This window comes from Macrotis lagotis, chromosome X (genome assembly GCF_037893015.1).
Source record: "Macrotis lagotis isolate mMagLag1 chromosome X, bilby.v1.9.chrom.fasta, whole genome shotgun sequence".
Classification (NCBI taxonomy): Eukaryota; Metazoa; Chordata; class Mammalia; order Peramelemorphia; family Peramelidae; genus Macrotis; species Macrotis lagotis.
The window spans coordinates 44,325,637-44,338,161 of NC_133666.1; the positions used below are offsets into that span (position 1 = coordinate 44,325,637).

The window sequence follows — 12,525 nt, forward strand, 5'->3', positions numbered from 1 at the left end:
GTAAGACAACATTCCAAGACTGGCTATGGGAAGAAGAAACCTGACTGAAAAGGCCCGGCGGAAGAAGGCCATGAGAGGCAAGGCAGCCAAATGACCTGATTTAGAGAAGGAATTGAAGAGATGGATTGAAAAGCAAGGGACCGTTGGAATTCCTGTGTCCAAAAAGATGGCTCAGCAGGAGGCCAGAAGAATTGCTGATAAAAAGAAGTGACTGATTTCCAAGAAGGACACCATTAGTGCTTCAGGTTTATGAACCGGAATGGATTAAGCATGCATCCATGCACCAAACTTGCCCAAAAGATGCCTGAAATCTGTGAGCAGAAGATCCTTGAATTTTATGATGAATAAAACTTGAGTTCAATAACTTAATGTAATATTTTTTCCAATTTTGGGCCCCCAAATTAGGATTCATCTTATACATGGAGGAGAAAAGGAACAGTTGATAAGTATTATTTTATTTATTTGGGTGTGTCCTACCTTATATGTCTCCCTAATATTTTGAAAGAAAATTATTTTAAAAATAATTCTTCAACCCCTTTTCTTCAAAAAAAAGGGATTTTTTTGCAGCTGTCATTGCTAAGACTTGTTTTGTATAGTGTCACAGAGTATAAAACTATCAATGGGTGGAAATGAGAGAGACCCATTTCAGCTATTTATATGGGGAAAAAACCTTTCAAATACAGCAGTTTCTGATGAATATCATAGGATCATAGTTATAAATTTAGAATTAGAAATGACTTAATCCATAGCTTCTTAATCTGACTCTATGAACTTTACCAAAAAAATTCTCTTTTTATAACTGTATTTCAGCATACTTGATTTTCCTTTATAATTTTATATGTGTTGTTTTATTCATTTAAAATGATTACTCTGAGAATGTATCCATAGGCTTTATCAGAATGCCAAAGGGATCCCCAGTAGAAAAAAAAGATAACATCTAGTGCAGCTTTCTCGTTTTATAGATGAAGAAATTGAAACCCAGTAAGGTTGAGTGTTTTGTCCGTAGTCACACAAGGTTGTGAGCCTTAATTAAATGAGGGGTTGGACTAGATGATCCCTGAAGTCTCTTCTAACACTTGATCTCCACAACCACTTTGTGAGACAGGCGCTACTATTGTCTCCATTTTACAGATGAGGAAACTGAAGCAACAGAGGTGAAGGGACTTGCCTAGGATCACTCAGCTAGAAAGGTCAGATTGGAACTCAAGTCTTCCTGATTGCACATTCAGTGCTCTGTGCCCTGTGCTACCAGCTGCCTCTCATGCATGCACATTGAGAGGTTCAATTAAATGACTCTCAAGATCCCTTTCAGTTATGATTCTTTGAGTGGGTGACTATGGAAAAGAAATGTTAAGTTCATAATAAAAAATGAAAACTTGAAAAGCCTTTAAAACAAGGTATTGGTGCATAAGTTTAAAAAGGGTGTATTAGGTAGAACTTAGCCCTTTCTTTGCTTCTACTGATGTTGATGCTATTTTTAAAAACTTTGCCTCTCCATAAAGTTTCATATGTAAACATTAAAAGTAATTTTTCTGGCTTATACAACTTTAGGGGGAAATTCAACAAAAGTTTTCTTATGATCTAGAGTCAACAATTCAATTCAGCAAACATTTTTATGTAGGGGGGTAGAATTTGTTGGATGCAGAGGTTGCACTGCCAAGTGATTGGTACGTTGGCACAATTTGGTCTTCTTGTTCTTATTATTTTAGACCTTTGTGCATGCTCAGATATTAAGTCCATGGTGGTGATTTGACAGATCCCACGTAAGTGGGTATGTGGTAGGGGTTGAAGGAAGTGATATTTTTGGATATTTGAAGTGATTAATTATCTTAGTTATATAAAAAATTTCTAGTTCATGTAGAAAACTTCCAAATGTGTTTTTCTTGTGCCTTCCTATTTCCTTTCTATATAATGGTACCATGGTTAGGATAAAAAAAATGTCAAAGTTCATACTAATACTTTTGCCTTAAAGCACATAGACTTGAGATTCACTGTCTTATTGTTGGTAACCTGGGTCGCATGGGTGATACAATCTTGAGTTTGTATACCTTAGACCCTGCTTAGTAGGCAGGGTGATATTAGGGTGTCAGGTTCTGGTTCTAACCACAGTAGGCTTGATGACTTGGGGGTTATGTATTTTTGTGGTGACTTTGAGTTCCATGCACTTGTTGATTGTGGGTTTGAAAGTCATAACCTTGGAGTATGTGTTGTTAAAGACCACCAGTTCTAAAGCCTGCATCCAAGCAGGGGTGAACAAAATTCACCCCTGCTTAGGTGCAGGCTTTAGTTAGTGGTCCAGATCTTTTTAGTCCTTTCTTCTTATGCCTCTTGGGTACTTGGGTTTAACATCCTTTAGACATACATATCTCTGTGACTTGGACTTCTATTTATGTTTGTTTGTGCTTAGTTTTGTTATTTTTTCCAATTAATAAGCCTTTTTTTCTTCCTCCACCCCCAATTTAAATAACCAAGAAAAAAAAGAAAAGAAACAAAGAAAGCTCAAATAACAGATATGCATAGTCAAACAAAGAAAATTCCCTCATTGGCCATTCTGTATTTTGAATCCTATACCTCTTCCGAGAATGGGTACCTTAAGAATTCTGGTTTGTCTTTGTATTTTGTTCACTCTTTCAAGGTCATTTGTTTTTACAATGAAGTCATTATAAAAACTGTTCTTTTGATTCTGTTCAGTTCCCTCTACATCATTCATACAGATCTCCCCAGTTTTCTCTGAAACTGTCCATTTCATCATTTCTTGTTGTACAGTTCATTCCATTCATATACCAAAATTTGTTTGGTCATTAACTCAAAAGCTGGGCACCTCTTTAATTTTCCAGTTTTTTGTTATAAATGGAAAGAACCAGTATCTTTGATTCCTTTGCTATTTATACCTAATCATGGTGTCATATGGTCAAAGGGTATGCCCAATTTAATGACTTTTGGGGCATGGTTCCAAATTGTTTTCCAGAAAGGTTGGACCAATTCATAGTTCTCCCAACTGGGAAAATGCTGCTTATTTTCTCATGCCTTTGTCATTTTCATCCATCTGATGGGTATAAGATATAGTCTACGAGTTGCTTTCTTTAATTTGTATTTCTCTAATTACTATTGTTGGAGGATTTTTTCCCACATCTGTTGCTAGCTTGGATTTCTTCCTTTAAAACTACCTGTTCATATCCTTTGACCATTTATAGAATGGAGAATGACTCTTATTCTTACAAATTTAGATCAGTTGTTTATATATTGAAATAATCAGATTGAGGCTATGTCTTTTTTAATTGAGACTATTTATAGTTAATTGATTTTTTTCCTGTAATTTATCTAAATCATGATTCCTTGTCTCTGAACTTTAGTTCAGAAATTCAACCAACCTGTAATGAGTTAAGTTTAGACATCCAGTTCTCCTGATCATCACTTTTCTATTTTTGTGTCATGAAAATCTCTTTTGAAGGAAGCAGATGGACACCAGGAATTTTGGTCTAGAATCTTTATACCACCTACCTATTCTTCAAAGGTGTGTGTTTTGATATCCAAAGAAATTTGGTCTGCTGTCACTAACCTTACTGGTAGATTCAAACAATGAACATTTCTTAGTCACAGAAGGGAAAGAGGAGATTGTTGCTAGTCCCCCTTTTTCAATTCCCAACCAATCATCATCCCTTCATGCCTAACCTCCGTAACCAGTCATATTGGTTTTGTCATTCATGATGCTGAACTCTTTTAACCAGTTGTAACTTGTCCTGGTCTTTGTTCGGTCCTCCTCAAAACTGTAAAAAAGAGCTTTCCCCCTCAAAAGGGTCTTAGTTTTGCTGGGGAAGCTAAGATCCTATTTATTGGTAAATTTGCTCTTTTCTAATATATTGATAATTCTCATATCTTTGAGCCTCAGTCTCCCTTAATTTTAATTGTTACATTACCCTGGATATGAGACCTTTATCAGAGAGACTTGCTGCAAAGATTTTCTTCCAGTTATACAATTCCCTTTGAATTTTAACTACATTGGTTTTATTTGTACAAGTTTAAAAATTTTTTTATATTTTCAAATTTGCCTATTTTATCCCCTATGATGCTCTCTGTCATAAACTCTTCTTCTATCTGTGTATTAGAAGGGTAAATTCTTCATTGCTTCTCTAATTTCTTTATGATGTCACCCTTTATAAAATAAGTCTTGTATACATTTAGAATTACTCTTGATATCGGGTATCAGTTATTTGATCTTGGCTTCTTGATGTTGTTTTAGTCATTTGTGATATAGTTCTTGAACTTGACCATCTTTGCCTTGCTCCTGGAGGTACCAGAGATTGGAAGCAGGGTGTTTTCCTAAAGAATTTACAAAATATTTTCCTTTTGCAAGTACTTTGATGGAAATTACTAGGGTAAATTTAGGAAGATGTTCCAAAGTCACACCGTTCATGTATAGGCCATTCAAATATCTTGACATCTTTGTCATTGGTCACAAGCATCTCTGTGGCTGAATTTGTCCAAGACCCTCACCAGTGTAAGAAAAGTTTAAATAATCCAAAACACATTTCTTGGCTCAGAATCTTATTGTTCTTGGCTGAAGGTTATTATGTGTTTTATAGAACTAGGACCTTTAAAATTTACTGTAAAGATCAATAGGAAACAAAATTAGAGTGAATTTCTAAGTGTAAGAAAAGGTAATATATTAAAGTTGATTGATTACATAGAGTCTCCTCTATGGGTCATGTAATCAACCTCTTGTTGATAAGCTTACCCTTTAATTTTACAGATAAAGAAGCTGAGGCCCAAAGAGTTTAATGATTTGCCCAAGGTCACAAGCTGAATAAATAGTACATAATTGTCTATTTGTTTTTTCAGCTTTTGTCCATGGCACAAAAGAAAGAAATCTGAATTAGGAGTCAGAAGGTTCAAATTTAGGTAATATCACATTAGCTGTGTGATATTGGGTGAGTCACAACTTCTTTAGCCTTCATCTTCCTTTTTTTTTAAAATGAGAGGGTTGGTTAGATGATCTCTGGGGTTCCATTCAGTTCTAGATAAATGATCCTATGATAAGATCTGGTATAGCACCAGGTTTTGTTTTTTTATTTTATTTTACTTTTTAGGAAACCAGTCTAATTAGATCCTAGTTCTTAAAATACATATTTATTACGGACAGTAAATACTTTATTTCTTCTCCCATTGTGCTCAACTAGATACTAGTTAACATTACACCCTCAAGAAACTTCTGGCATGGTTCTGGATACTTGGGGCCAAACAAAAGGAAATATACTAAGAAATTATCTGTTTGGACCTCTACAAGAATAAATACACAGGGTGAGTCTAATATAACTGCTTATGATCATGAAAATGGACACTTTTTAGAAGAATATAGCTAGAAAGACTTATTTCAGCTTTGGAAAAAGTGAGACTGACCATGTTGGGATTACTTTTGCTTATCATAGCTGACAAAATTTTTGAAATGGTTGCATCTAAAATCACTGACTGAGATGATTCGAGGATGCATTGTGTTAATTGATGAGGTATCCAAGGCATACATAAGCATTGTGCTATTAATTTTTTGGGAGAAAATAGACTAGCCCTGAAGCTGTCTATAGTAGTTATAAACATAGTACTTGCAGTTTTGAGGTTGGACAGACATCATTTTAACAGAACATAGCCTAATGATATTGTCTATAGATTAGAAGCATAATCTTACAATACGAGACATAGTACACTATCCTTTTCCATAGCTAAAGAATGCTCTTTTTCATTTGGAAACAATCTACTGTGATAGGTCAGAGGAAAAGTGTATAAGATGAAACAAATGATCGTTGTTAGTTTTGATAATTTGTATTTAATTTTTTAAAAAACTAAAAGCTCGAAAAAAGAAATAAATGAGTATTGACATATCATAAAATGTTTTCAAAACTGGTAGAATTATTAACATCTTTTCCTTGCTTTCCCAAATTTCTTTTGTTGGGGAGAAAAAACTTTAAGGCTTGCTTTAAATTTACTTGTCATCATAGGTAGCCTAATAATCTGAACGCCTTGTTTATACAGTGTCACAAAGTATTATGTAACTTAAGAACTGCAAATCAGCATGAGCTCATACAGTAAATTATGGGTTAACTAGCATTTAAATTATAGAAGGGAACTCTCACTTAATTGACATTTTTTTCAAGGATAGAAACACCAAGCTCAGGAAAAGGCAGCCTCAGATAGTACTTGAAATTCTTTGATGCTCAACCTACATAAAAGTTGAGACAAAAGAAAAAAACTTTCAGAAATCCCCTGGAACGGTTTTACTTATTTTTCAAATTTCATGCTTTTCAAAGATACTCTAGGTATAATAGTATTCTTGAATTTCACTTCCCCACTTCCCTGGAAAAGTGAAAAAACAAGGGAGAAAGTACACTTATATTTAGCCACAAACAGTTCTCAAGGTAAAATAAAAACCTAGCTAATTAAAATTCAATGCTTGTGATTAGGAGAAATACAATCCTCCTTTGCCCATATAGGCTTGCCTCTTATCCAGTTGTCCCAACCAACATCTTTTCACAATAACACTATTAATACCTTACAATCAAGACCTTCTCTTTAGTCCTCGAGCCAGCCCCAGGAGACCAGACCAGCTCACCCCTGTTGATCAATTTGAGTCTTTGTTTTTCCTTTGTGTTATTAAATATTGCCAAATAATGTTAGGCACTTAGAAAGGCCAAACCTTCCCTAGAAGTGGCCCTATTCACAATAAAGAAGCACCAAGTTGATTATTGATTGTTCTCCCTTCTGAAACACAAAAAGAAGAGAAAAATAATGAAGTTTTTGAAAGCTTAAAAGCCCAACTTGTGGAAGTTCAAAGCCACTTCCATTGGTTGCCCAACTCCTTTAGTCTCTTGAAGAAGAGAGGTCAGGGATTTGGCTTCTAGAAACCTCCTCCCCCACTCTACCTTCTTTTTTTCCCCATCCTCTAGCTCTGATCATTTACCTTTTCCTTTCTATATGCTGTATTAGAGCCCAGTACTTTACTGTTGACCTGTTTCTCTAGGGAGATGGTTTTTACCTTCCTGAGCTGTGGATTCATTTTTTTTGTCGTTTTGGAGAAAAGAGAGAAACAGGAAAAAGAAGCTTTCATTTTCTCTCTTTCTCTTTCTCTTAGAGAAACTGAAGGGAGGAGGAGGGGGGATGAGAGGGGAGAGGAAGAGGAAAGGAAAGGGGGGAGAAGGGGAGGGAGAAACTGTTTTTCTCCAAAAACAAAGAAGGCAGAGTAAAAGAAAAAGCTAGAGAGTCTTTAAAAAGAGTAACTTGTTCTGTTTCACTTAGAGAAAGGGAAAGTAACTTGAGAGAGAGAGAGAGAGAAAGAACAGAAAAAATTTCTCTGAGAAAAAGCAGATAGAATAAAAAGAACTTTTTCTTTTTTTCAGTCAGAGAGAGGGTGAAAATTTAACTTTCTATTTCTTTTTAGAGAAGGAGAAAGAATAGAGGAAAGGGGAAAGAAAGAAAAGGAGAAGGAAGAAAAGTGGGAAAAAGAAATTAAGAAAAGAAGAGATAGAAACCCTTTTGTTTCTGTTTCTCTAAGAGAGACTGAGAAAAGAGGAAAAGAGAAAGAAGGAAAGGAAGAGGATCTGGGAGGAAGAAGAATAAATTTCTCTTAATCCTGTCTTTCTCTTCTCATCCCACCCTCCTACTCTAATCATTCATCTTCTCTCTTCTACTTTTTGTACTTGGGCCTAGTACTGTTCTGTCACCTTGTTCCTCTTTCGAGATGAATTCCACCTTCCCTGGCTGTGGACAAATTTTAATAGTTGAGAAACAATGCCCAGATTCATGAGGGTTGTCATTTCTAGCCAGATCTTCAGCAAGAGGTTAGGAGATTCAAGAGAGAGTTCCTCTTCCCATGATGTCATGAGATTCTTGCTGCTTGTCTTCTTGCCAGCCTTTAACCCTCTTGACTATCTCAGGGACCCCTCTAATGACTTGGTTTGTCAGGTTTCCAAGTGGCAGGTCTGTTTGCATATCCAAGTAGCCTAGCCTCATTATACTGTACTTTCAAGTCTTTGTAATGACCTATTTTAAGCTTTTATTTATAGTCTAAATTTTGGCTGTCTAATTTATTGATTCAATATATTTTTTTAAAATCATTTCCTTGGTCAGGTTTTGATCAGACTTTCATATGTTGTTTGTTCAATCAATAAATATAAGAAGCTTCTTTTCTTGTCTTTTGGGGACGGCAAAAATAGCTGTGGTGCAGTCAATCTGTCTTCATTCTCTCCTTATTTGAAAACATACAGTAGATGGAGCTGCTCCTCTCATGAGAACTGAACCAATACAACTGAAATTTGTTTTTTATTCCATAATGCAGACTTTATTTAGAGGTCACATTGATCTAAAAAAAAAAAAAAAGCAAATAAAGCACAGCTTTAAAATGCATATGGCATCCCTCATAAAAATCAGTCCTCTGGCACTAACTAAATTGTGAAGAATATTTATATATAAAAGAATATATTTTTTCAAGGAAGGCTTGATTAAATCACATTTTCTGGACACATTTAAACTGATTTAAATCAAACCCATTATCTTTTTAAAACCTTTTAACTTGAAGAATATATATTTATATGTCATATTAAATTCTTTAAAAAATTATTAATTAAAAAAAGAAAATTTTATTATTTTTATTATCTCCTACATTTTCCAATATATCTGTTCCCCCACTTTAAGAGAGCCATTCTTTATAATAAAAGAAAAACAGTTCAGCGAAACTAATACACTGAAAAAAGTCAGACGTGTAATGTTTCATACCCATAGTCCCCACCTCTGAAAAGAAAAGGAGGAAGAGGTACTTTTTCCTTTCTTTTCTTACCAAGTTTAGTCATTATAACTTCATGGCATCCAACTACAATTATTATGTTGTTTTTCTTATTTACATTATTGTGATCCTGAATGATATTTTTCTAGTCTTCCTCTTCTACTTTGTATCAGTTCATATAAATTTTCTGATACTTCTCTATACCCATCATAGTCATAATTTCTTATAGCTCACTAATTTACTATTACATTTGTGTACCACAGTTTGTTTGACCATTCCTCAGTTGGTGGGCACCTATTTTCATTTCCATGTTTTGGGCACTACAAAAAGTACTGCTATAAGTATTTTGGTGTATATGGGGCCTTTCATTTTATCATTGACCTCCTTGATGAATTAGGATCTTGAGGACAAAAGCCATGATTATTTTAATCACTTGCTTAGCATAATTCCAAATTGCTTTCCAAAATTTTTGTACCAATTCACAGTTCCACTAATTATGTATTAGTGTCTGTTTTTCTACAATTATACAACATTGATTCTTTCCTTCTTTTCTTCACTGCATTAATTTTCTGGTTATGAGGTAAAACCTTAGACTTGTTTTGATTTGTTTTTCTATTGGTAATTCAGAACCACATTTTTATTGTGCTAATGTTCTTTTGAGATGCATGTTAAACTCTTGATTCTACTTTCATATCCTAATTATTTCATTATTCCATTTGTCTATAAAATTAGGATATGTAGGGGGTTTTGGGGGGGGGGTTGCAAGGTAAATGTGGTTAAGTGGCTTGCCCAAGGCCACACAGCTAGGTAATTATTAAGTGTCTGAGGCCACATTTGAACTCAGGTACTCCTGACTCCAAGGCCAGTGCTCTATCCACTGTGCCACCTAGCTGCCCCCAGGATATGTAGTTTTGAGGCTTGATGAAAATATTTATCAAATATGTGTTTCAGGCAGTGTTTAGCAGGGATATTCATCTAAATTTCATGTGTGAGTAAATGTGGACTTTTAGGAACATGCTAAAAAAATATATGCTATTTCTTGGGAAAAGAACATTTAGGAAGAGGTCACTGTAAGAAAGTGGGGGGAAATTATTGGCTGCAATATTTAAGTATACAGAATTGTGTAGTTATGTATCTGGTATTCAAAATTTTGCTGTTATATCTTACTTGTTCCTCAACTTTCCACATCCTGTCAATCACTTTATAATTTGTCCAGTTTCTGTCCTCTTCTTCTTTTCTTTTGCTGCTGATCAGGTGCTAAATAAACCCTTAATAACCATCTGGTTGAATTCTTGGAATAGCCTCCTAATAAGTTTTCCTTCCATCCCCCCCCCTTCAATCTATCTTTTTTGTTAGAGTTGCCAAGCTACTGTTTCCCTATGAAGAGTTATGATTAGGTCACTATTTTGCTCAAAACCCTTCAGTGAATCCCCAATGACTACTGAGTAAAGTTCAGATTCTTTGACCTAGAGTTCAAAAGGTCTCTAAAATCTTTGATTGGTTTTTTTTATCATACTGTTCCCTTCTACATGCTGAATACTCCACCCAGACTGAACTACTTGCCCTCCCTTACACTTTATGTGTTTTCCTACCTCCGTGTCTTTACTCGCTTTGTTCCTATGCCTAAAACATTCTTCCCACTCAAGTCTGTTAAATTCTTGTCCATCTCTTAAGTCCAGTTTAAAGGCTAAACTTTTCAGGAAGCCTCTCCTGATTCATCTAGTCAAGGATGAGAATCTTCCACATGGACTACTTTGCTTATAATACATGCATCTCAGGATCATAGATTGAGAGCAAGAAGGAAAAGTTAAACCATATATGCATCTATAAACCTATAAGGAAACTGAGGGCCACAGGTTAAGTAGCCTAGCCGTAATCACAGAGATGCTAAGCAATAGAGTGGAGATTTGACTTCAGGTCCTCTTGACAGTTATTTGGGTGTCATTTTCTACCTGACTAAATAAGTAGAGGATAGGGACCCCCTTTTAAACATGATCTCTTTTTTTCTCCCTACCCCCCTCCACCCCTGCACTGGACAATGCTGTCTCTCTGTGTTGTGAGAGTTAACAAGTATTTGTTGCATTGAATTGGAAAATATATAATATTCCAATTTAAGTTATTATTTATGCTTTGGTTGGATACACAAATTCACAGGATGCTTAAATGTTACATTTCTTGTCAGATTTTCCAGTATGGCTTCAGCACCCACCCCTAAATATAACTCCCGCTCCTTGGAGAATGATTCTATCAGAAGGGTAAGTAGGTCTTTTCTGCTTGTTTTTATATTATGTTCATTAGTTGATCACTTGAATTTTTCTTCTGTTATTATATTGATATAATACTATCTGTTATGGTGGATAGAATGGGATTAAAATTATAAAAGACAAGTTTAAAATAGATTTGTGACATATATTAATTGTTAGACCCTGAACAAGTCTCTTAAACTCTCTGTGCCTTTATCTTCTAAGTCATAAATGACTTTATTGATGGAGGGAGCTCCCTTACTGGTGATTAAAATCAGGTCCTTTCTTATTTGCTTTTATACTGAAATAATATTTGATATTTGTGAGTACTTTTCAAAGCACTTGTCATGAACTGCTTAGAGCTTATAAAAAACCCTGTGAAGTCAGTAGGAGAGATACTTCAGTTCTCATTTTACAGATGAAGAAACAGAGACTCAGAAAAGGTTAAGTGATTTGCCAAAGATGGACAGAGTGCTGAACCTTGAATCAGGAGGACCTGAGTTCAAGTTTGACTTCAGGTTCTGACTGACTGGAGCAGCTCAGTGGCACAATATATAAAGTGCCAGGCCTGAAGTCAGGAAGATCCATCTTCCTGCATTCAACTCTGGCCTCAGACAGTGACCCTGGGCTAGTCACTTCGCTCTGTTTGCGTCAATTTCTTCAGCTGTAAAATGAACTGGAGAAGAAAAAATGATTAGACAATAAATTTACTAGCTACATGACCCTGGAAAAGTCACTTTACCTCTCCCTACCTCAAATTCCTCATCTGTAAAATAGGGCTAGTAGTAGCACTTTGCAAACCTTCAAGCTCTTGATGATGCTTAGTGTTATCACAAAACTGGGGCTAGAACTCAAAATCTTTCATATCTTCTTGAATCAGTGCTAAATTCACATGGTGACCCAGGGAAACAAATTGAATTCTTATGTAAAGTGGAGTTGTCAGACATTCCTGCAGGTTGCCTGAACCAAATTAAATTGTAATTGTGAAATATTGAACAAGATCAATAAAAATGTAATAAAACATAGATAACATTACATTTTCTAACTAAGTCAGCAAGCAGCCATCAGAGCTCCTTGGACTATTCCAGTCGAGGGCCCTATTTCTATTTGAGTTTGACATTACTGTCTTAAAATATAGAATTTCCCCAAAGTCTTAATGCTGTTTAAAGTTAATCTCTAAAATTGCACTAAGTCTTTTAGTCCACCCTATCTATCCTGTTTGATTCAGATACTAGTTGCTGTTATCCAGATGCTTTTTTTGAGAGTGATCATTAATGCTTTCTCCCACTGGCCCAGTAATTTGGTTTTCAAAAGGTCCATAGAGCAGTTATGTTTCTGTCTGCTTCTTCTTAGTGAAATGAAGTATTAACTGCCTGTGTCAGTTTCTCCTCGGTTTGATGATTCATGACTTAGTTTTCTTTGTGTGTCTTGAGGGGTAGGGTGGGGGGGAGAGGGAGAGTTAGTAAGACATTCCTGGCTTGAAGCACTTGTGTAATATTCTCCTCATTAAAATGT

The 12,525-nt window shown here is 35.4% G+C and overlaps 1 protein-coding gene across 3 annotated transcripts in view; it reads left to right on the plus strand.

The window, feature by feature from the left end:
* Positions 1-12,525, plus strand: part of MTM1 (myotubularin 1) — a 97,673-nt gene that overhangs the window by 21,524 nt on the left and 63,624 nt on the right. For 2 of the 3 annotated variants that reach the window (XM_074206707.1, XM_074206709.1), the window contains exon 2: positions 10,950-11,022. In XM_074206707.1, coding sequence (XP_074062808.1) covers positions 10,960-11,022 — 63 coding nt within the window. In that variant the 5' untranslated portion in view covers positions 10,950-10,959. Of the gene's footprint in view, positions 1-3,997; positions 5,299-10,949; positions 11,023-12,525 lie in introns of those variants that run through there. The other variant, XM_074206708.1, reaches the window with a different exon arrangement.